The 24,279-nt window shown below is 42.0% G+C and overlaps 1 protein-coding gene across 1 annotated transcript in view; it reads left to right on the top strand.

Annotated features, from left to right (window-relative positions):
* The window catches only part of PIK3C2G (phosphatidylinositol-4-phosphate 3-kinase catalytic subunit type 2 gamma), a 1,914,223-nt gene that overhangs the window by 259,806 nt on the left and 1,630,138 nt on the right, over positions 1–24,279 (top strand). Inside the window, exon 5 of the mRNA XM_086920790.1 lies at positions 13,236–13,347. Within this exon, the coding sequence (XP_086776916.1) occupies positions 13,236–13,347 (112 nt within the window). The remainder of the gene's footprint in view (positions 1–13,235; positions 13,348–24,279) is intronic.

The following is a 24,279-nucleotide window of genomic DNA, read 5'->3' as shown; positions in this document are numbered from 1 at the left end:
AGTCTGAATGCTGTTTCTATTACCAACACAGATCAATTCTTTATGCTGGAATCTATTTTGCAAATGTTATTCAGTAAAATATTAACATCTACGTCAGGTATTGCAAATCCCTAAATCCTAATTTTTTATTCATAGCAAAGATTAACAACTCAATTCATTGTGTATGCTTGGCAGATTGGAATATTGTTGCAGCTTGGTGGCAGTCACTAGTGTTCTTGATTCAAGAGTGAAAAAATAAAACACACCCAAAGAATATCCTGCCCTCATTCATCCATCACGGTCGGTTTCCAAGGCTAAAGCAATCGCCCAGCTGAGCTTCTGACCGCAACACCACTGGTCCTTCAGCACAGAGGAACCTGTTTAATAATGGAAGTAGTCTGAATGGCTCTTGCAATAAAGATGAAGTTCCAATATTTAGGTCTACTGCATACAACACACTTGACAGACTGTCCTCTTCATTGCTTTGATGACTGGCATATGAATCCAAACAAATCCATCTTCATAAAATATGGAATTCTATATGGTATTCCTCAGCCCACTTTCATTTCAACTCTTCCAGTTACTTACATTCTTAATTTTTCAAGTTAAATGTTTGTCAAGCCACGCCACCTCAAACAAACCAGCCTTAGATGCTGCGCACTATAAGACATGAAAGCCCTTGTCAGACAGGAAGTGAAGCAGCTCATTTCTTTCTCAAATCTATGAACACTCAGAATCCATTGAATGGCTTCCTATAGAGTCTAGAAGTACTACTTGAGGGACAAAGTAGCATAGGCCATATAGGACTCTGCTTGCAGAGGCAGGTTCCGTATAGCCTCATTAAAAATATGAAATACTGTTGATAGACCAAGCCAATGAGGTCTGGATGAAGAGATTCAGAATAAAGGAGTTTGCCTCAAAGTCTCACATTGGATACTACAGGACTCTACTTCATTTTTCTTCTTGACAAACTTTTCTTTTGTGTTTAATAAATTTCATTAAATTGATGACAATTACAAAGAATAAGCCAAAAACCTAACATATTAACATTCAAATGGCAAAAAAGGAAGGTAGGCAGGAAATCAGAGTAGAGAGCAATTTTAATTTTGACAATATCATAGGTGGGAAGGGGGAGATGGAACATTATATAAGTCAAACACTGAAGATCGAGTATCAATATCAATACAAACTACTGCGAAATAAAGAAATTATCAAAATTCCCAAACAAGCAATTTAATGATGGAAAATATTATAAAGAAAAGAAAGCAGAGATACACTAATTGTTGTAGCTGTAGTTAGACAATTAGTTACATTTTTCCACCAAGACTTTGCTGAGCGTTTAGTGGAACATTTCCAGTTTAGTCTAATTTGCTGAAAGTCTAAAGCTAACATCAGGTCAAAGAATCCCTTTTTATGTATAGGTCATCCCAACAGCTCTGATAGACTTCCTATAAATAGATTAAAATTTGATAGAGGAGTATGCAAATTAAAGATAATTGAGAGACAAGACCAGATTTTCTTCCCAATAGAGAATAGGAGATGCATCAAATCAGCCGAGGGAGAATCACACGGCCAACAAGTCTTATTATTAGTGGGTCTGAAATTATCAATGGAGAGTAGAATGAAATATAATCTATGATATATAAAAAACATGGATTGAATGGTGAATGCGGGTATAGGGATCTTAATATATGTAGCTCAGATTTTATTACAGAAATCGGTGCTTCAATTACAACCCAAATTTGTCTGCCAAGTAAGTTACAATTTAGATTTAGGTCGTTCAGAAGGAGTGTTAAGAAGTTGTTTATAGACCAGAATGCTTTGGGAATACCGTTAGAATTCTGAGAAATGTATATTCTGTGGGTGTAGAAAGATTTGAAGGAAGAGTATAAAAACATCTAGAATTATTCCCAGAGGATTGAGAAGTTATGCCAAAATGAGTGAGTACATTTAAAGGTAGCCTGAAATTGAGGGAAAGAACAAGGAGTTGTACCATCGAACATATCATGGACCCAAACAATACCCCTAGATATCCAATAAAGAGGTATATTGTTAATAGTAATGAGATGATTGTACCAAAGAGGAGACTGTAAGAAAAAGTCTCTAGAAGTGATCTTCACTTGGCCTTAATACTGAACAAATATGTTTGATCAATGGGAGTGAAGTAATATTGACCTTTGTAGTGAAGGCAAGAACTTCCTATGGAGAAAGGTGTATGTAGGGATCGTTCAACAGTTACCCATAAAGGTGTAAAGGGGAAAAGAAGTCATTTAGTAGATAGTCTATAACAGAAAGCCTTGTGATAGAGCCGAAAGTCAGGAAAGTTCTCTTCTCTATTAGATTTAGGTTTCCTAAGCTGTGATAAGGAAAATCTGGAATTTTTTATTATTCCATAAAAATTGGGAGTGGAGGGAATCAATTTTCTTAAAATAAATTAACAGAATATTAATCAGAATCATAGAAAGGATATATAACAGAAGGGGAGTAATCATAATCATAATAGAATCAAGACTGCTACATCATGAGAGAAAAAGTGGATTCCAGGAAGAAAGGAGTTGGGAAATATGATCCAGTCCTTCCTTCATGTTAGTTTTAACCAAATCCAATATGGAATTGTCGAACCAAATGCCTAAGTACTTGAATCTATAACTATTCAATTGGAAATTAGTTGAATCAAAATTATGGTTTAATCAAAATGTGGTAATGGGAAGACTTGCTGTCTTGTCAGAATTGATTCTACAACCTGAACCAAGAGGAAAAATCAGAGATTTCTTGCAATAAAGGAGGAAAGAGATTTCAGGATTAGATGTAAAAAGCAAAATATCACCAGCAAAAGCAGATTATTTCACATGCTCATCACCAGAAAGAAATCCAGAAATAGAGGTGTTCTGGTGGATATGAGAGAGGAAGGGTTCAAATGAAAAAAGAAATAAATGGGGAGATAAAGTGCACCCTTGATGTATACCACGTTTCAATGGAAAGAACTGAGAGAGGCCATTAAATGGTGCAAAAGCTCTACATATTATATATAGTATAGAGGCAAGAGAAATACATTTAGGAGCAACACTGTGCCAATGAAGAGCTTTTAATAAAAAGGACCAATCTACTCTATCAAAAGCTTTTTCTCCGTGAATAGAAACCGTAGCTAAAGAGTAAGAAATTATTTGAGTCTATCTAAAGCATTAAGTAATAACTGGGACTCATCTGATGATAGTCTACCTTTGACAAAACCACACTGGTCTAGACCAGTTAAATCTGGCAGGAGAGGTTCAAGCCGTAGTGCAAGTAATTTGCTAACAATTTTATAATCCACGTTTACAAGGGATATAGGGTGATCATTCTTGCATTACTTAGGATCATGACTGTCTTTATGAATTAGACATATTGTAGCTTCTAAAAAAGTGTAATCCACCTTGCCAGTAATACAAAAGTATTTAAAAAGATGCAAGAGTTTTAGAAGTAGGTTTAAAAAATGAAGATCAAATTCTACCATAAACCCATCTGGGGCTGGAGTTTTATTCCTTTTAAGGAGACTTAAATATTTAGATAATTCTTTAATCGGTAAAACAGATTCTAGAGAAGCAAAATCAAGATTTGCATGAGACGGAGGGGAAACGCGACTAAGAATTAATAGAAGAGACAGATGTAGAATATTCCGGAGTGTGTAGATTTTTTTAGAATTTCATGAATTTATCTAAGATGTCCTGATCTTTGAAAAGATGCTTCCCATCCAATGAGTGAATGGAGTCAATCAGTACACACTCTTTTTCCGAGATTTGATATAGTGACCAAAGATTTCTAAACTTTATTGCGTTCACCATAGTAACAAGCACTACTACAAAGAAGAATAGATGAGGCATTATGTGTAGCGATTTTATTAAAATCTAACCATGCGAACAAGACAGAATCAGATGAAGAAGTATCAAACTGATGTTCTTGGCGTTTAATGTTAGCTAACATCAGGAAATATAGACGAAACAGGAGATGGTTATGCAAGAAATCCAGATGATATGCAATAATGATAGAGAAAAGAGAAAAACAAATATATATGACTTAATACAGAGATAACTGTCAATGAATAACCTGTAAATGAAGCACAAATGAAAGTCAGGAAAAAATAAACCAAGGCTGTCACATAAAAGTCAAGTTATAAAGGAAGGACCAGCGTATCCATGGAGGCCGTAGAGTGTGAATGAAGACATTTCTGAAGGTCTGCAGGATCTTCAAATATAGAGGTGCGGTTCTGGAAAGTCATCTTTAACAAGCATGGATGAAATAATTCATATCGCGCACCCATAGCACGCAATGCTGGTCAAAGCTCAAGTAATTCTTTCCATCATTTAGCAGTCACTGTGAAGACAACTTGGGATAAAAACAATTTCGCTCCAGACCAAATAAATAGTTTGTTAGCATTAGCTCCATTTAAAACCTGTAAAGGATCAGTTCATTTAAAAAACTAGGAGGATTACCTCACAGGGTTTCGAAGGAGCAGATGAAGAAGACAAGTGGGGGCCCAGTCTATGAGCATTCTGGATATTCATAGATGCTTAAACAAAAAAGGGAGGGAGAAGGAGGTTAAACCAAACCAGGTCGTCCTCCACTCTGTGTACGAAATACAGGAACCCTATGTCAAGGGTCCAGAGACCTGGTAGGTATTTGTATGGTCACTGCTTATTAAGTCAGTGTGTACCAAAAAAATGTGTAAAAAAGAAAAATTTCTTTTTAGAGTCCCCTCACTCACCGGGGTTGCCCCACGGTGACATGCTTCATCATTGGGGCCATCCCAGTTCTCTACGAAAAGGGGCGTGCTGCGACAAGGCGACTACGCAGGAGCACTGGTTTTGTGAGATGACTATGTGTGGTGCATGTGTAATGATGATGGAGTGGGTGTGGAATTAAAAATACCGTGCTAGTGGGCCTCAACAATTTATTTCGCTCCTAGTGTGGTATAAAAAATTAAAAAGGGGTAACACTGTCTTCTAACTTTTACTGAGTTAGATCAGTGTCAAGGTCAACATGTTTCAAGCTCCCCCAAGCTTTTCTTCAGGACCATACAGGGTCCAGCCCTGTATTGCCACTCCTGTTTTTCAAATGAAAAAAGTATTGCTAAAAATACTTATTTACAATGAACGCTGTTGTCAATAAACATGCGTGTTGTTATACATACGTTTTGTATTTCACTTCGATTTTTAAATGAGTATATAATTACACCCCATGGTCTTAGGCAAGGGCAGGAACGCCTCGTGGAAACATTGTTCCTATCGGCAGACCCGCTCGGTACTACCTGGTGTCTCCTCGCCGGACCGCATACTCGTATTCATAGATGCTGACACAGAGAGGTCCAGAAGTTTCAAAAGAAAGGAGGTGAAGAAAGGCACAGGGTCATCGCCAACAATTCCATCCGGAAGACTGTACTAGCGAATGTTGTTGCACCTGTTTCTGTTTTCAAGAGCCTCAGCCTACTTTTTTAAGAGCAAAACATCCTTCAGAAATAAAACCTTTGTAGAGACATCATGTATATCACTGACCTGTTGTTCCACTACGGATACTCTGGAATCAAGTGAAGACCACTGCATACCTGGAGCCTGTAAACGAGTATTAGTTTCCTCAATAAATGGTCTCAAAGCTCGTATCTCCCCCAAAACAGTGTCCCAAAAAACAGGCTAAATGTATTTTGCCAGAGAAGGAGGGTCTTGCTTAAGTCGTTTGTTTGCAGAAGAGGGTGATTTTATTTTTGATGGCGTAATGGACACAGACACTGATCTAGGAGAACCAGATTGAGCCATATTGACAGATTGAGCCATATTGACAGAAGTATGCAAATCAACCATAAAGGGCTCTAAGGCGGGAGAGCCCAACACAGGCAAACCAACAGTATGTCTCCTACTTGAATGTAGTAACTGTTTACTTCTGCCCATGTGTTAGAAATGGTATTTCTGGTTGGCTAGTGCTTTCGCCTAAGCCAGGCAGAAACCACCATCTAGTCATTCATCATCACAGAATCATTCCACTAAACTAACATCACACATTCCATCAACCAACTCAGTCAACACAATACACAGACCTCAGTACCCATCGCGAACTAATACACTGAGGTTGTTCTGCTGTATCCTCTCAGCGACTAGCTGGGGAAAAAAAGATGGTACTAGCAGAACAGACGATCACCACGTCTGGTGATTGTCTGTTCTGCTAGTACCATCTTTTTAGTGGAATGATTCTGTGATGATGAATGAAAGATGAGTGGGTGCTTAGGGGTGTCATATTTATTCATATTGTGATTTAATTACTGTGCCTTGTATATACTTGTATGATGATGTTTTTGTATATCCTTTGAATGAATGAATGAATGAATGAATGAATGAATGAATGAATGAATTGGCTTTTATAGAGCGCGACTTACACTCCATGGAGCATCTTGGCGCTAGTCATAACTTGTCACAGATGAGAAAAAGGAAGAGCTACCTAACAGACCAGAGGAGGGGGGAGAAGTATGTGGGTCGGATAAAAGTATGTAGAGAGTAAAGTTAAATTAACGCTAGACAGAGTGTGTCAGTGGCATTGAAAATCCATGTTTTAAGGGCTTTTCGAAACAGGTTCTCTGAAGGGATCAGACGCATCTGGGGTGGGAGCTTGTTCCAGGCTCTAGCTCCTAGCACTCCAATGGATTTTCCACCTTTTGTGGTTAATCTGAATTTGGGGACCACCAATAGGTTTAGGTTGGATGATCTGAGTGAGCGGGAGGGAGTGTATCTTCCAAACCTTTGTGGCAGATAGGTGGGGCCCGACTGGTGGTAAGCTCTGAAAGTGATAAGTAAGATTTTGAATAACACTCTCTTGTGGATAGGTAACCAATGCAGGGTTTTAAGTGCTGTTGAGGCAGATGATTTCTTGGGTAGTCTCAGCACTAGGCAGGCGGCAGCGTTCTGAACCATCTGCAATTTGTGCAGAACAGCTTTGTTGGAACCTGCATAGATGCTGTTGCAGTAATCTAGACGGGATGTGATGAGGGCCACTGCTACCGTCTTTCTGGCTGTCAGGGGGAGGAGGTCAAAGAACCTTCTGAGGCCTTTGATAATGTTGAAGCAGGACCCTGCCACAGTGCCTGCTTGTTGTTTAAAAGATAGGGCTTCATCAAACCTTATCCCGAGGTTGCGGGCCGACTTGATGGTGTTGGGCGGGACTTCGGCGTATTGGGGCCACCAGTTATTAGGGGAGAAAAGGTTGTTTTGGCCGAAAGGGAGGATTTCAGTTTTGCCTGAATTGCACTTAAGGTGGTGAGTTCTCATCCATTCAAAGGTTGCGGTGAGACAGTCTCTCAGATTTTCTTCTGCTTTAGTCGTGTTGTTGTCCAATACAAGGATGAGCTTGGTGTCATCCGCGTAGGATATCGTACTGATGTTGAAGGATGTGATGAGTTCAATCAAAGGGGTCATGTAAAGGTTAAAGAGAACCGGGCTCAGGCTTGAGCCTTGTGGTACCCCTGTTTTTAGTGCTTTTTCGTCTGAGCAGTAGCTTCCAAATATGGTGATTTGTTTCCTATGACTTAGGAAGTTTTTCAGCCATTTGAAGGCGGTTCCTGCTAGCCCTAATTCTGCCAGGCGGCCAATTAATACGGGGTGTGAGAACGTATCAAAGGCCGCCGATAGATCGAGCAGGATCAGGACGGCCTTTTTTCCTTGATCCAATGCCATCTTAAGTGTCTCCACTGTGTGTAGAAGGGCTGACTCCGTGGAGTGTTTTGCCCTGAAACCTGCCTGGTTGGGGTGTAGGAGGTGGTTTTCCTCCAGATGTTTAGTCAGCTGTTTGTTTACTGCCGCTTCAGTAAGTTTGAACAGCAGTGGAAGCAGCGAAATTGGGCGAAGGTTAGAGAGCGTGGTGGGGTCAGCTAGGCAGACCCTCCAGGATATTGCGAATTCGCGATTTGCCGCGAATTCGCGATTTGCCGCGAAATCGGCACTTTTGTAAAAGTGCCGCGATTTTTACATAAGTGCCCGCGAAATCGGCACTTTTGTAGAAATCGCGGCTTTTTACAAAAGCCGCGGCTGACTCGGGCATACGTTGTCTGGCAGACACTCCGTCTGAAATCTGAGCCTTCCCTGCGCAACAGCAAGCAGTGTCCTCCACGGGTCAGAAAACTCTGTCTGTAAACAAAAACTCTGAAATCCTGTTCAGTGCACGTCTGTAGCCTGCCATTTACAGACCGTGGACATGGCTAACTGTGCTTTCGTCATGACCTTAAAGTGCTGCACTTTTGTGTCTGTATTTGTTGCAATGTGGGGACTGCGTAGATATTGTATATACCAAGGCCAGTGTAGCATGCATTGCTATACCCGAGTGGCTGCTCTCAATGTTATCCCCTTAAATTGAAAGACGCTTCTTTTCCGTCGGAGATGCAAGCCTCCCCCCTGTAAATTGCCCGTACTTTAATGAAGCACTGGACTTCTTAATGACAGCTGAAATGGGACCCAGCAGGTGGTACTGTGAAGCATGGCATTAAATCAGCATGGCTCACCAGAGTGCCCACCGGGAGCCGAGGACCGCGGACCGCCCCAAGAAGCGGCTGTAAATCAGCCTTTCGCATGACTGCATATAACACCGGGAGGCTAACACTTTCCCTAAACTGCTCACATTAACACATACGTACCACTCTACACGAAGCCAGGGTGCTGGCCTATCATAAGAAACATACCTCTGGCTCCACCATAGGCATGAGGTCACCGCCCGAAGTGTGGCAAGCACCTCTGTGCATTTCCTGCTATGCAAATGTGGTGGATTCTTGTCATGCAAGACGAGGCCATCAATTAGGCATTACAAGAGGTGATAATTGCTGTCTAGACGCTTCGACGCCTCGTTGAGGTAGTAAGCGCTATATTTATCCAATTACAATACACTACCATGCACCTATGTTGCTGCTTGTAACTACTGTGATTTTATCAGCCAGGCTGTTGGTGATTTAAAAGTCCGTATACCTTTGGCTTTTGTTCGATTCGGTAGCTGGTTATCTGTATTTGTTATAAACACCTGTTTATTAAGACGCTGCAGCCTCGAGGTTTCAAAAAATCAATTGTGGCCTATCACTAAGGTCATTCAGTGCCCCTTTCTGAGATGGCATCAGGGTCAAGGAGCATGGGATGTCATTTTCGCTGTTCCTAACTATAATCAAGAGTGTTTCTATGCAGGAATGCTTACATTAGTGTACATACATAGCTTCATGTTGTTAAATAAATAAAAAAACGAAGATATCTGTGTTTGTTGTAGGAAAAATGGCCAAATAAAATGCCGCAAAATTGCCGCTAAATTTCCATATTTGTGCCGCTAAATTTCCATTTTGGTGCCGCTAAATTTGCTACTCCATGCCGCTATATCCTGGGGGGTCTGGCTAGGGGCTTTTTCTGCAGCGGTTTTACAGCAGCAAGTTTCCATTCAGATGGAATGGCGGCAGTGGCCAGAGAGGAGTTTATGATTGCATTTATAGTTGGATTGACCGTGTCCACTAAAGTGTGGAGCAGCAGGGGGGGGGCACGGGTCAAAAGGGGAGCCTGACTTGCTGGAGAGAATGGCTTGTCGAGTTTCGTCGAGGCTGACGGGGGTAAATTTGTTTAGCTGAGGTTTCCTGTTGGTTAGTCGTAAATTATCATATGAGGGGGGTTCTGGAGAGTCTGGGAAGTCTTTGGTGAGATTTAGTATTTTCTGTTCAAAGTAGTTTGCTATGGAGTTACAGAGTGCAAGTGAAGGTGGTATCTCTTGCCGGAGGATTCTGGGGTTCATGAACTCATCAACTATTTTGAAGATTTCTTTCTGTTTGTTGTTGGACAGATTGATGACTTCTAGGAAGTGATCTTTTTTGGCGCTTTTTATCATTGAATGATATTGTTTTCTAGCGGTTTTATAGGCAAGAAGTTCCGTTGTATCATAGTTATGGCGCCATTTCTTTTCAAGGGTTCTGACCTCTGCACGTTTGTTATTTAGAGGGGGGGAGAACCAGGGGGCCGACTTTTTGTTCTGTTTTTTTCTTACTTTTTCTGAGTTAGCAGGACCGCAGAAATCGGTGATCCATTTACAGAAGTTGTTATAGTCAGTTTCGGTACATCCGGTCAGGGGCGGTTTAGAGTCCTCTGCGATGAGGTGCAGATTGGGTGAGTTTGCAAGTTTTTTCCAGTCTTTCTGTATCGGGACATCGATTTTTAAGTTGGCTGTATTAGGTCTTTTCTTATTAGTAGTCAGTTTGAAGGGGATTAGCCAATGGTCGGTCCATGTTTGAATCAGGGGAGTTTCGACGGTTAGGGTTTTAATGTTGGTACAGATGCAGTCTAATATATGGCCTGCTTTGTGTGTGGGCATTTTAGTCAGTATTTCCAGCCCCAGGATATCAGTTAGGTCGTTAAGCCACATTGCATTGGGGTCGTTGGGTTTATCTAGATGGAAATTTAGGTCGCCTAAAACTGTAAAATTAGCGTATTTCAGGGTTAGAGTGCTGAGTGCCTCTTCGAAGCTTTCGAAAAAGCCGTTCTGAGGTCCTGGAGGACGATAGATTAGAGCCCCCGCGAAGGTGTTCTCCTCATTTATCTGAAAGCAGAACCCCATGCTTTCTGCCCCTTTTACGTCCGAGAGTTCGAACGTCGAGCATTTCATAGAGTCTCGGTGGATAATGGCTAAGCCACCTCCTCTCTGCTCCTGTCTATCGGTCCTCTGGATGAGGTAGCCTTGGGGGACAGCTTGGGCTATGATCGGGTTGCACCATGATTTTAGCCAAGTTTCCGTTACAAATAGCAAGTCAATATCATTCTCCGTGATAAGGTCATGAATATGCTCCCCATTCTTACATATTGACCTAGCATTGATCAAAGCTCCTCGGAGAGAGGTCGTGCCTTCCATAGTGGATGACTGTTTTTCCGGGGTAAGGAGTGTTCTGCAGATGTAGCAGCATGATGGTCCTAACCACTTCTCAACATTGATCATATTGTGACAGTGATTATTGTCATGATTTAGTGAAAGTATCTTATCTCTTGTGTATGTAAGTATTTGATTAGTACATACCGTGGGTTGGACAGCATGACAGGCCCTGGGCCCGGCCCAATCACTTTTATATTCTGAAAATGAAAATAAAATCATATATTTATTCCAATTCCGTGTGATGATCTAAATGTGGCGGCCGAGAATTTCAGTGAGCTCAAAGTTGTGCTTATTATAACTGTCTGACTCTTTATGAGCCTTTAAACTAAAATATATAGGGCAGACTTATCTTCTTCGGTTTTGGCCCAGTAAGCAGTTGCCAGATTCCTTGGAAGATATAAGTAGCCAGAAGCCTGAAAGAAAAAAACTAAGTCATAGCCTCCTGTGCAGATATTGTTCTGCTACATGAATATTCCCATTGAGGAAGAAAAAGGGCTTGGGAACATCTAAAACTGGCACGGAATTTCCCTAGACAATGCGGAGCTCCATGCTCAGGCGGCCATCTTGAAAAACACTGCACGCGCGCCTCCCTTGACAAACTCTCTTAATGAAATGAACCTCACAACTGTACATATATGCAGTGAATCTGCTGACTCAAGTCCTCTACAACCTCCTAACTTGGCCGCATGTTTTCTTGCAGGTCAACCAGTTGTTGCTGCTGCACATATAGTCCCTCTCACATGTTCAAGATCTGAAGAACAACCTTGGTTCACTAGTCTAGGGTGTTTTTGTGAACTATGTTACCACTTTTGTCATTCAGCCTCTTTAAATATTACTCTTCATACAATGTCGTCCCTAATGCCCAGACTGCTGTTAATGTTGGGGAGAGGATGCAGCTGGAACGGGTTTCAGTCTGGGCGAGGACGCTCAACATCCTGTGATTCTGGGCAAATCACTTAATCTCCCCGTGCCTAAAAAAATTTGACGAGTCTTGCGCCCATGTCTCCCTCACGTCATTGTGCAGAAAGAACTGTTTCTAATCCCACCAGCAGTAGTTTTTTTGTAGTCAATTTGAAGTATTTTGAAATGCACATGGCCAACAGAACAACATCATGCGACTCATTCACACCAATCACAAATTCCTCCCACAACTGCAGGCTGCCAACTTGTTAGAAATCAAAATGACATTTTCAAGTCACTGCCCTTTGCAGCATTCTTTGCTAGCACGCCACACGAAAGGATGAGTCAGCGGAAAGAGAAGTCATGTTTTGGTTATTTAAAAGATAGAGAAATTAAACTAGAGTCTGAACATGCTTAGAACCTGGACTGTGGCAAACCATAATAATGCTCAAGTTATTAAAGGGCATGGGGGCCTGGGTTCACCTCAGACTTGCGTGCCTCAAGGAGAGGAAGAATGTGGTAATACGTGTGAACATTTTATGAATACCTTAGGGGGGGGGGGGGGGGAAGAGGGCACGTTATCATATGCATTACTGTTCTATTTGCCTACAGCATGCTACAGGGGTTTCGGGCTATCTTATCTTGGGAAACTCACTGACACATACTTTCCGTCGATTAATCTTCTGCAGTTCTGCAGTAAGAATGCCGCTTTTCTGCACTTTCCTGTTTTTGCTCTCTGTACATTGTTTGTTTTTTAAACAGCTTTTCTTCGAAACTTTCGTCTTGTTCCGAGAAGGGTAGTGTCACTGTGGGAAATGGTCCATGCCCCGCAACCACTTCCATTGCCATGGCCCCATCCCTGTTTATGTTGATGGCGGCGATTCACCCCTCCGCACCAACAGTTTACTTTTTATTGGGATGGGAGGGGGCGGTGGGGGGGGGGGGGGGGGGGGGTTCCTCAAATCCTCAAACTTGCCCTCACTTATTTTGTATAGTATCCGCCATCTCCATACTCAGTGTTTCATCCCAGGGTGAATCGAAGGCAGTGATGTATTCAGTTATTATTTACAGGATTCTCAGGCAAGGCCGTTTACCGGTTCGAGATTAAAGTATTTAACGCCTGACTGTCAAGTTTGGATAGTGGACAATGTTGGTGGGCAAATTATTAAAGATACAGAAAAACGGTATTCATTTGAGTTACACATTTTAGATTCACAGACTATTTTCTTCTGGAAAAAAACATTTACAAACAAATACTTTATCTTACGTTAATCTAATTATATGTTTTTCTACGTTACGCAGTTTTTTTTAATAGACACATCATCTGCCTATTGCTCCGAAGGAGTCTGAAAAACAGTATTTATTAGATTTATTTCTATTCACATCGTAAATTTGGGGAATCTCTTACTATCGAGTTGATAATTATCTTTTTCAGTTTATAATGAGCTTGTTTCTCTTTACAGCTGACTGCCTAGTAAGACACTTCATTAGAGAAATCCTCCATCATACAAACCATTATCCACCTCAGGAAGATTATTTTCTACGTTGGTGTGGTTCTGATGAATTTCTACAAAAGTAAGTGTTGCATTTTGCACCCGTCAAGTGTTTATTTTAGTTGTAACCATGTATCTTAATTTAACTTTCTATATTGATGTGATATTTTTTCATTTATTTACTTAAAATATAGTACAGTATTCTGTTACTTTTGACACCATTATCATACAATTACTAGAGTTAAAACGGAGTTAAGTTAACTCCATTGTGAACGTAACCGAAACCAATGTAGGAACCCCACAACAGTTTCACATATCACCAATTTTTATCGGGGTTTTGACCCAACAAACTTGAGCTCAAATACATTTAGTGAACTGCAACTACATTGCTGTTTAGTGTGATTTTAAAGTGAGATTCACAAAGTTATGTCTTTTTGTTGCTGTTGTTTTTAAAATCTATATTATTGTATTTTAGAAGTAATATTACATTGCATGCATATAATTTGAGAGGACACACAAACATGTCATGTACATTTCTAGAAAATGTGATCGGTGTAAAAATCCTACAAAAAGCTGCCTATAGGATCCCAGTTATGTTATGTGCATTGCAGATTCTACCAGGTAGGGGAACATGCTCATATGCTTCATACAGGCAATCACCTGGCTATAATATATGCCCACTAGCTCATTACTATAAGATAATGCAGCCAATGCCCAATGAGCAGAAGTTGTCATATAATACAACAATAGGCCCTATTTAAGCAATACACAACATCTCCTTTTAGGTTTGTCACAGAAGAGACCTAGCAACCATCCCTTTAATGAAAATTGATTGTCAAATTCAACAATGTTGTTAAATGTGATTTCATATCTTGCATTACAATTACAATGAAGTAGTGTGGCTCGCTGGTTTGAGGCGGCAGACCCGAGAGCAGAGGATGGCCCGGGACCAGGGTTCCATTCCCGGCGCGGCAGGTTTCTGGACCAGGGTCAGCGGACTCGATAATTCTCTCGCCTCGGTGCCCACTCTGATCAGCGATCACACTCGGCAACTCTGGGCATTAGCTTGCCTCATCTTCACTAACGGCCCCACCAGACCGCCGGGGATGCCTGGTCTCACCCTGGAGATACCCATTAAGGGACCATCTCTCAGGGAAGCCAGGAAGGGTTTCGCAGCGGTCGAAGCGCCTTGGGACCCTACGGGTAAGTAGTGCGCCATATAAATGCCAATACATTTACATTTACATTTCCATACATTTACATTTACATTTACATTTACATTTACATTACATTTACATTTACAATTTCGGGCTTGTGTGACAATCCCAGTGAATTTGAGTATGACATCTCGGACACACAAATTCTTGTTTGAGAGGAACGTCCTTGCACACACCTAGGCTTGGCTGCATATGGGCAGTCTAAATCGGCAACAAGCTACCAGATCTTACAAGTAGGAGCCAATTAAATCAAAGCCTGTTTTTCTATATACATCGGAATCACCTAACTTCACAAAGCTACCTGAAATTATCTAGAGGAGCCTCTCAAACAAGAATTTGACTTAAAGACAATTTTACTAAGGTACTAATTCGCCACGATGCATATATGAAGTATTGTACCCTCTCAACATGAGTGAGGAGTTAATCTGATGCTAAGGAGACTTGATGGGAAGTTATGACTATGGACCACCTCCTATTGTTCTCTCATTTTTGAAGGATTTATTATTATCCCTTGGTTGCCCTCGTCTGTTTTTCCAGTCCTGATTAAGACCTAGGAGAAGGTATGAACCTGGTCAGTGTACTGTAGTGCACTCCTGATTTATGCATATTGTGTTTACGCCTAAATGTGAAAGATGCTAATGTGATAATACTAATGTATGTTTTTATCATATAACTTTGTGTGGAGTTTTTTTGTGGTGTGCCCAGTGTGTTGCTGCTGTACATGTGTCTTGCACAAACGTTTTACATAGTGCCTGGATAAGCCTGACAGCTCATGCCAAGCTACCAAGGGGGTGAGCAGGGGTTATCTTCAGAGTGTAACTCCCTTGCCCTGACTAGAGTGGTGGTTTCTGCCTGGCTGAGTGCCGTTGTGTGGAGGGTGTGGCTGACCTACATAGGTCATCATTTCCGGGTGGGGATTCAAAGCAGGAATTTCCCGCCCTCTCCACTATTTTGACCCCTGTCTGAGCGCTGCATGACAGACACTTTGGCGAGAGCGCTGGTGTGAGCCATAACCATTTTAAATCGTGTAAAACTTGGATAACAGATATCTTGTAATGCTTTTATGCACTTATTTGTAAAAACATATCTTGTAATGCTTTTACATTAATTTTCGCTGCATCATACATCTGTTTAATTGTTGCTGCCCGCCATGGTCCATCCCAGCTGAGGGCCGTTGTGTGAAGGGCGTGGCTGACCTGCATAGGTCATAATTTCTGGGTGGGGAGGCGGAGCAGGTATTTCCCGCCCGTTCCACTATTTAGACCCATCTGTGTCAGGCCAAGCAGCGGCCACGCTCAGCGGGCGCGCCAAAGGTGTGCCAAAGGCAAGCCTGTCTGTGCCTGCCGCACCCAGCAGGGCCCAGGGGCTAGGTCCCCTGGTCCTGCAGAGCCACTTAGGAGAATACGGTACACAGCTGAAGAGCTATGGAGACTGGCCAGGCCCTTTAAAATATCTTTCAAACACAGCATAAGTATAGACAGTAATGAGTGGAAATGTGAGCACTGCAATAAGAGACTAATAATGACAAACACAATAAAGATAGGCTGCAGCTAGCACTGCTAAACTGTAGATCATTAGCGAAACACAAATATGAGATAAAGGACCTTCTCAGGGAAAGATCGTTGGACGCTCTTTTTAGACCTGATTGAATGAGAGCTCCACCCCTGAAGTTCTGGACATATTCCCTAGTGATTACATGTTCGTAAGACAAGATCGGGAAGGACAAACAGGAGGGGGCATAGCCATTATTTATAAATCTTCAATGAAATGTGAGATTAAACAGGCCGACCTTGACAAATGTGAGGCGTTCCTTTTCACCTTATTGGCTGCAGTAGATAATACTTTGGCTGGCTTCCTAATTTACTGTCCTCCAGGTCCAGGGTCACAATTTATAACGAGCCTGGAAGAGAAAGTCATACAACTCGCACTTCGACATCAAAACTTTCTGGTACAAAGTGATCTGAATATACACTTTGATAAACAGGAGAAACAAGAAGTATGCTCCCTACGTAACAATCTACTGACCCTTAACCAAGTACAAAGAGTAGAATCTCCAAAGCAGCAAGGAGGCCACTTTCTAGATCCTATCTTCTCAAATTTTGAGGATACAGAGGTTGAAACACCATGGCCTATTCCCTGTTCTGATCACTATCTAGTCCCGTTTTCGGTGCCTACTCACAGGAAGAGGGAAGTACAATCTACTAAGGTAATCACTGCTAGGAATTGGAAGAAATTCAACTCCAATTCTTTCACACATGCCTTGATGGAGAAAAAGCCCATCTTAGACACAGATGGTAATCTAGCCAACAATCAATTGGAAGCTTTGATCACAGAGGCATTAGTTGAGACTGCTCCGTGGAGCACCAGGACTCCAAAAAGACAAAATATAACAGCACTCTGGTTTAGTTAAGATCTAAGGATAGCTTAAAAAAATGCAAAAGGTGCGATAGAGTCTGGAGGAAGGAATACAGTAGTGAGGCGAAAGGAAATTATAAAAAAGAATTAAAACAATTTCATGCTTTAATTAAGAAAGTCAGATGCAAGTTTTACACTGAAAGGATAGAAGAGGCCAGCAATTCCCAGAAAAAAATGTTTGCGATACTAAAATCGTTAAGAACACAGGAAATAAGAATGATACTGATGCCTGAGAGGAGAGCTGTAACAAGGTGGCAGAATTTTTTGCAGATAAAGTGGCGAAAATCTCCGATATATTCCCGATTGAAGTTCGGGAGGGAACTATTTTGGCAGCTGATAGCCAGACAAACTTTGCTGGGGAATCGCTGGATGAATTCAAGATACAGGAACTTAAAGACATTACCAAAATAGCAAGAGGGATAAAATCGGGATCCCCTTTGGACCTAGCCCAAACAAAAATTATAATGCAGGGAGCTAACATAATCATGCCATACATCTCTGAGCTTATATCCTGCTCTTTTCAAAAGGGGGTGGTTCCCGCTAAATGGAAACAGGCCATCATGAAACCACTCAAAAAGGAGCCAGCACTGGAGTACACAGTGCTGTAAAATTTACTGCCTATTTCGCTGCTGACATTTGTGTCAAAAGTTGCAGAAAAAGCAACTCATGGCACAAAGAGGCGTCAGACCCTGATATCACCTCCCTTCTGCAACAGGGATATCTATTACAAAGAGTCGACAGGTCAGAAGGAAGAGGAGGAGGTTTAGGAATCCTATACAAAAATCACTATCAATGCAGGATCAATGCAGGCTCAATATCAAATTGCGAAAGCATGCAATTCGCCCTCGACTTCTCTCCTACGGCGACCTTCTCAGGCATACTCATCTACCGCCCTCCAAACCAAATGGGAGATTTTCTCGACTCTCTACAACTCAAAGTCGCTGATTTAGCTGTTATTAGCCCACACCTCACCATACTAGGTGATGTTAATATCCATCTGGATAATCCAGATGATCCCTCAACTAAAGCCTTGCTAGAGAATTTAGAAGCTATCCAACTCACACAGAGGGGTTTCGAACCCACACATGAGAAAGGACACCTTCTGGATGGAGTGTCTAGCAACGATCACAGACTAGAGGTAGGAACCTCTATGGCCCTCACATGGTCTGACCACTACTTGGTCCCGCTACGGTGGCTACACACTGCCTCTCTCCCACCACCCCCGCGTACATTGCTTCAAGGAAGAGAATGGACTAAGCTCTCTGTCGATAGGTGGACAGATGCCTTACTTACCATCACCCCACAAGCTACAGATGACCCAACACTATTGTATGATAATTACTCCCAATGGATCTCCAAGGCCCTTGATTCTGTGTTACCAATAACAACACTAAGGGAAAAAACTAAATCTAAGGCATCACCATGGTACACTCCCAAACTCAAAGACATGAAAAGACACTGTAGGAAGCTAGAAAGATCTTGGAGGGCTTCTCGCAGCAGCTCAGCCAAAACAAACCATCATGATGCTATAAAAGAATACAAAGCAGAGATTAACTCAATCAAAGCCCGCTTCTTTGAAGATAAAATTAATAACGCCCATAACTGTCCCAGAGAAATATTCCAAATTGCAAAATCTTTAATTGACACTCCATCCACTCCCCAGGACCCCAGCAAAGCACAATTCCGATGTAATAATCAAGCGGAATATTTTTACAAAAAAATACAATTAATCTCTTCAGCATTTGTGGCTCCAGATATAGCTGACCTTGAAGCAACCATGCCACCCGGCATCACACCTTACAGACTAGAAGAGTTCCCCCCAGTAGGAGTAGACGCTCTGGAGCACATTATGAGGAAAGTTAAATCAGGATCCCCAAGTGATCCCGCACCACCCTGCCACCTAAAAAAGATCACAGATACAATACGGCCAGTTATACTCAACACCCTTAATAATTCCATCAGTACCGGCATAGTCCCTACGGCCTGGAAGGAAGCTCAAGTACGAGCTCTCCTGAAAAAACCCTCCCTAGATCCAGATAATATGGCCAACTACCGCCCTATATCCCTGCTTCCATGGGTCAGCAAACTGCTCGAGAGACACATCAATATATCTCTCACTCAATACCTAGAATCAAACAATATACTCCATGATTCTCAGGCAGGTTTCCGCCCCAGGCTGGGAACGGAAGCAGCTCTTCTGACTGTGACTGAGCTAGCTAGGAAACAGATGGACGCAGGCGGCACTACAGCAATTATTTTGCTTGATCTAAGTGCCGCTTTCGACACTGTGAATACCATCATCCTCATCCACCGTCTCAAGCAAATCGGAGTATCAGGAACAGCTATACGCTGGTTACAATCCTTCCTGGAAAACCGTTCTTTCCGAGTAGTCGAGGGTACCACACAATCCAGGATATGGCCTCTTGATCAGGGTGTGCCTCAGGGCTCGTCCCTGAGCCCCACCCTTTTTAATATATACATGCTCCCTTTGGCAGACATCGTCCATTCATTTGGCCTGGAGTTAGTCACATATGCTGACGATACTCAACTGATCGTCTCCATGAACCAAATCACCGCCTCCCCACCCAGTCTTGAGAAATGTTTAGTGGCAGTTAATAAATGGATGGCCAGCTCCCACCTGAAACTTAATGGTGATAAAACGGAGCTTATGATTCTTGGAAACCCAAACATTTCCTATCCGCTCCCGAACTGGCCCCCATGTATGGGCACCCAGCCTCAATCCAAACCCCAAATAAAGAGCCTAGGCATCTGGCTTGATGCTAATCTCAATTTTAACCATCAAGCAACGATCGTATCGGCCACCTGTTTCGGTATGATGCGTATGCTTAGGAAAGTACTACCACTTCTCCCTCCACAAGCCCGCAGGATCATGGTGCAAGCCATTATTCTGTCCCGTTTAGATTACGGGAATGCATTGTACCTAGGGGCCCCGGCGACTACAACAAAGAAGCTCCAAGTCACGCAGAACGCAGCAGCCCGCCTCCTGCTGGGCCTTAACCGGCGGGACTCAGGGACTGCTGCTCTAAAAAAACTCCACTGGCTACCCATCAAGGCCAGAACACTGTTTAAATCAATGTGCTTTATGCACAGAGCTATGTGGAAGGAAGCGCCAGCAATGATCTGCTCGTTGGCCACCCCATACCTCCCCCGCAGGTCGCTGCGCTCCAGCACAGCCTTTCTGGCCACCGAGAACAAAGTTAAACGTGCCAGATGGGGAGGCCGTTCCTTTTCTTGGAATGCGGCCAAGGCCTGGAATGCTCTGCCAGTCTCCCTGCGTGGCGAACCCAATCTCCTAAAATTCCGCAAGGAACTGAAAACCCTCCTTTTCACGTAAACTTCACTACCCTCACTTGTCCCCCCAGTCACACTCAGCGCTACGAGGCCTCCGGGTAGTCTGCGCTTAATAAAACCCAATTAAAAAAAAAAAAAAAAAAAAAAAAACTAATAAACAACACAGAGGCCACATAAATAAAAACGACCTACTGCATCCTTTCCAATCAGGTTTAAGAATGGCCCACTCGACTGAGTCAGCTCTTCTCATAGCCACAGAAACATTGAGGAAATATGCAGATGAGGGAAAAACAGCTGCACTGCTCTTACTAGACCTCAGTGCGGCGTTTGACACTATCTCCCATGAGCTTCTCATTCAAAGATCAGAGGCGTGTGGCATAAAACATAGGGCATTGAGTTGGTTGACATCATTTCTCTCCACACGAAGCTTCCAAGTTGCTCAACAAACTCATCTATTTAAAAAACTCCCCTTGGCTAAAGGGGTCCCACAGGGCTCAATCTTGATGGGGGCCATTGCCAGAGTTTGTGGAGAAGTATGGGGTGTTGATTGTTTCTTACGCTGACGACACACAATTAATTGTGATGCTAGCACAGGTCCGGGGCCAAGCAGCTACCCGGTTCTCCAAATGTTTAGAAGAGGTGGCAGACTGGATGACTAACCACTGCCTCAAGCTAAACGGGGGTAAAACGGAGGTCATGGTAGTAGACAGAGCGCCACCCATATGGTCACACGCATGGTGGCCTGAAACTCTAGGCCAACTGCCTCCCCCCAAATCCGAAGTCAGAAACCTCTGTATATGGCTGGACCCCAAGCTGACTTATGAAATTCAGATTCGGAAGGTAGCAGGCAAATGTTACAGGAATATGACAATTCTGAGGAAGGTGCTAGACCTACTACCACGGAAATGCCGGAAAACTATAGTACATGCGGTAATAACTTCCCAACTAGATTACGGGAATGTACTTTATCTTGGTACTAGTAACACCGAACTTGCTAAACTCCCAAAAATACAGAATGTGGCGGCTCGGATGCTACTGGGCCTGCCAAGAACAGCGAAAACGAGGAAAACACTGATAGCCTTACACTGGCTCCCAGTTGAAAGGAGAATCACTTTTAAGGCATTCCACCATATTCTAGCAAAAAAAACCCTAGATACTTGAAATATCTAATAACCCATTACACCCCAGGACGGATCCTAAGGTCTATGGGTATGGCACTGGTCATTGGGTCATTGTGCCAAGAATATTCAGAGCTAGAATGGAAGCTCGATCATTTCGGTACCATGCAGCTAAAATGTGGAATGCCCTTCCACTATATCTAAGAACAGAACCATGCAAAAGCAGTTTTTGTAGGCTGCTAAAAACATGGCTGTTCAAGTAAATCGGTTAGACTTACAAGTAAGCTCCACACAGTATAGCATCATAGGTGGATGACAGCTATCTCCCCAGAGCATATCTATAAGCGTGGGGACACACCGATGGTGTAACTTTGCTCTCTACAAATGAATAAAATACAATTGTGTCGCATTAGACTTAGCCAACCAGAAATCCCATTTCTAACACTAACCCAAAGTCAATGTCGATATACTGAGAATATAAGGATTGTAATGTATGTAGTTCACTGCTCTCTCCCACCCGCTTCTTCCCTACACCCCTCTCCACTCTGTAATGCTTCTTTGGTTCTTACAATAAAGAATTGCAACACTGAACAAAAATGCTGCAAGAAGCTCAATTCTTTGCTTATTCCAGCAGACCAGTCCCAATTTGATATGCCCTGGACCCTGCAGGTCGCTTCTGGGAGATGGAGTACTAACTCCAAAGTAGTGAACAAAATGCTCCAGACCCTTGACTTGTGTTAGAGTATTCCTTTTCTCCCTCAAAAACTGCACAACTGGACACTTAGAAAATGTATCCAAACTTTCTGCATAAAAAACAGAGGGTGCTACTGGTCTGCTGCTGACGTCAAACTGCTGAAAGAATGCAGACTCCCCAATTAGCCTGAATGTAGAGAACTTTACTAGGACCAATGGACCAATGGCAATCAACAATCCTATGACTTTCTGGCCCTTGAGGTAAGAATTTGTCTGCTCAATTTTCCCACTTTTGATGTTGAGAACCTCAAATTTCGCACCAAAGTCAAGGCTCCCACCATGGTTCTGAGCTTCACCTGTCCGCAGTCAACAAGTTCCTCTTCGGATCCAGCTGGCAGACCGATCCATTGACTTTAAGCTTTCCACCTGGGCAAAATGTATTCCTGTATCTGATCTGTGCTGCATTGGGATTGGCCTCAACTTTTAGCTTTGACTTCATCTAGCGGGAGCAGATACCCCCAGTTGGCACTTTTTGTTTTAGGCCCAAGCACATAAAAATCATATAGCTGGTTTCTTACACTAAAAACATCTATTTTTATAAATTGGAGTGAGATTTTTTATTTATTGTAGATGGTACATTAAGCATACAATTACATTTTTAGCAAAAGCAGTCAATCAAGAAAAAAGAATCTTCTGAGTGCAGTTTAGCACAAACTTAAATACATCCATAGGTATTATTGTCATGTAATCCCTTAATTAGGACTCTTATACCAATCTTAAATTAACATTTGTATAGGTACCATGGGTAAAAGAAACAAATCCTGAATAGTTGCAAATTCTGGGTATACTGCTAGCATTCCAAACTGTTCTACAAAGTGCAAAAAACATATCGTTAAGTTGTAGAAGTCCCATATAAATTTAGAAAACTATTAATACCACATATTTAAAGTGCAAAGTGAATACATGCTTTTAATTGTTTTGGTACTGATAGATGCTTTACGCGTTTTCCTTAAATTAGTCCTGACTGCTCTGTGCTACAGCTACCAGTGATTAAGCTCAGGTTTAAATTATTGAGACCTAACTGGAAATAGTAAGGAATAGTGACATTATTACTTGAAGAGGACTGCTATTCAATTCAACTTTTAATACCCTTTCTCACAGAAAAATATTATCCAAAGTTGTAGGTCTTGCTGATATAACGGAGAAAAGTATTGGAAAAGACAGTACATATGTTATATTTATTATGAACTCCTTTACAAAGAGAGCAGGTATGACTTTGAGATAGTGAAATCAATTTGCTTTGCCACAGGCTAGTAAATGGGTATCGCTTTTTGATTGAATTAGATCCTGTTATTGTGCAACCTGACCAATTAAACAATGTTGATAACTGGAACAGACTTCACATCTTGGGGGTTAGTTACACCCTATCACCTTTCTTCCTGGTACATGGTTTTCACTCGGAATATTTTGTAACGCTGCATTAGGAAGTGTTCCAATTCATAATTCAAACTGGGAACTTGTAAATATATGCTTTTATGTGCATAGTATGTGTTTATTGAAGTCCTTTTAAAATAAAGAACTGACTTGACAAGGATATATTGATATTTTGGCTTTTGCGGAGTTCTGAGTTTATTATAGTCTACATGACATCATCGAGTCATCCTTGGAGAGCTTCACCTCATTATCTTAAAAGAGAAGTGATAAAAAATGTTCTTTGTGGGTTTGTGATGTGAATGTTTCATGATACTAGAAGAGAACTTGGCATAACTGGTGTTCAGTAACTTTTCATTGCTCTTGGACCTCCTGAATTGCATTATTGTGGATTTGTACATGTTGCTGTGTTATGTTATTTTTTTGTTATCTGTCACTCTATTTTTTTGTTGTCGATAGTTGGGTTTGTCGGTTTCTGTGTTGGTTTTATGTTGCATGTGTGTTGCATTGTTTTTTTGTGCTGTCTGGTGATGAGTTATTGAGATTCTGTCATTATGTTGTGCTATTGTTGTGTTATTACGTTGCATTGCCTGGTGTTCTGTGTAAGGGTGGGCGTAGTTGGCAGAGTACCACTACACAGAATTCTGCGGAATTGATGAAAAACTCAGTGAATTCTGCTCCACAACTCCAATCCGTCTCACCACAATTTATAAAAACAAAAACCTCTCAATTAACTCCAATATTACATGCTAAAATGCATATAAGCACCTCACAAAAGTGAAAATGAAAATACAGCGAGCAGAGAGAGAGGTGCTGATGTTGATGTCC

The sequence above is a fragment of the Lissotriton vulgaris genome, chromosome 1_1 (genome assembly GCF_964263255.1).
Source record: "Lissotriton vulgaris chromosome 1_1, aLisVul1.2, whole genome shotgun sequence".
NCBI lineage: Eukaryota > Metazoa > Chordata > Amphibia > Caudata > Salamandridae > Lissotriton > Lissotriton vulgaris.
Note: the sequence above shows the minus strand (reverse complement) of the source record. Positions and strands in the feature narration are given on the sequence as shown.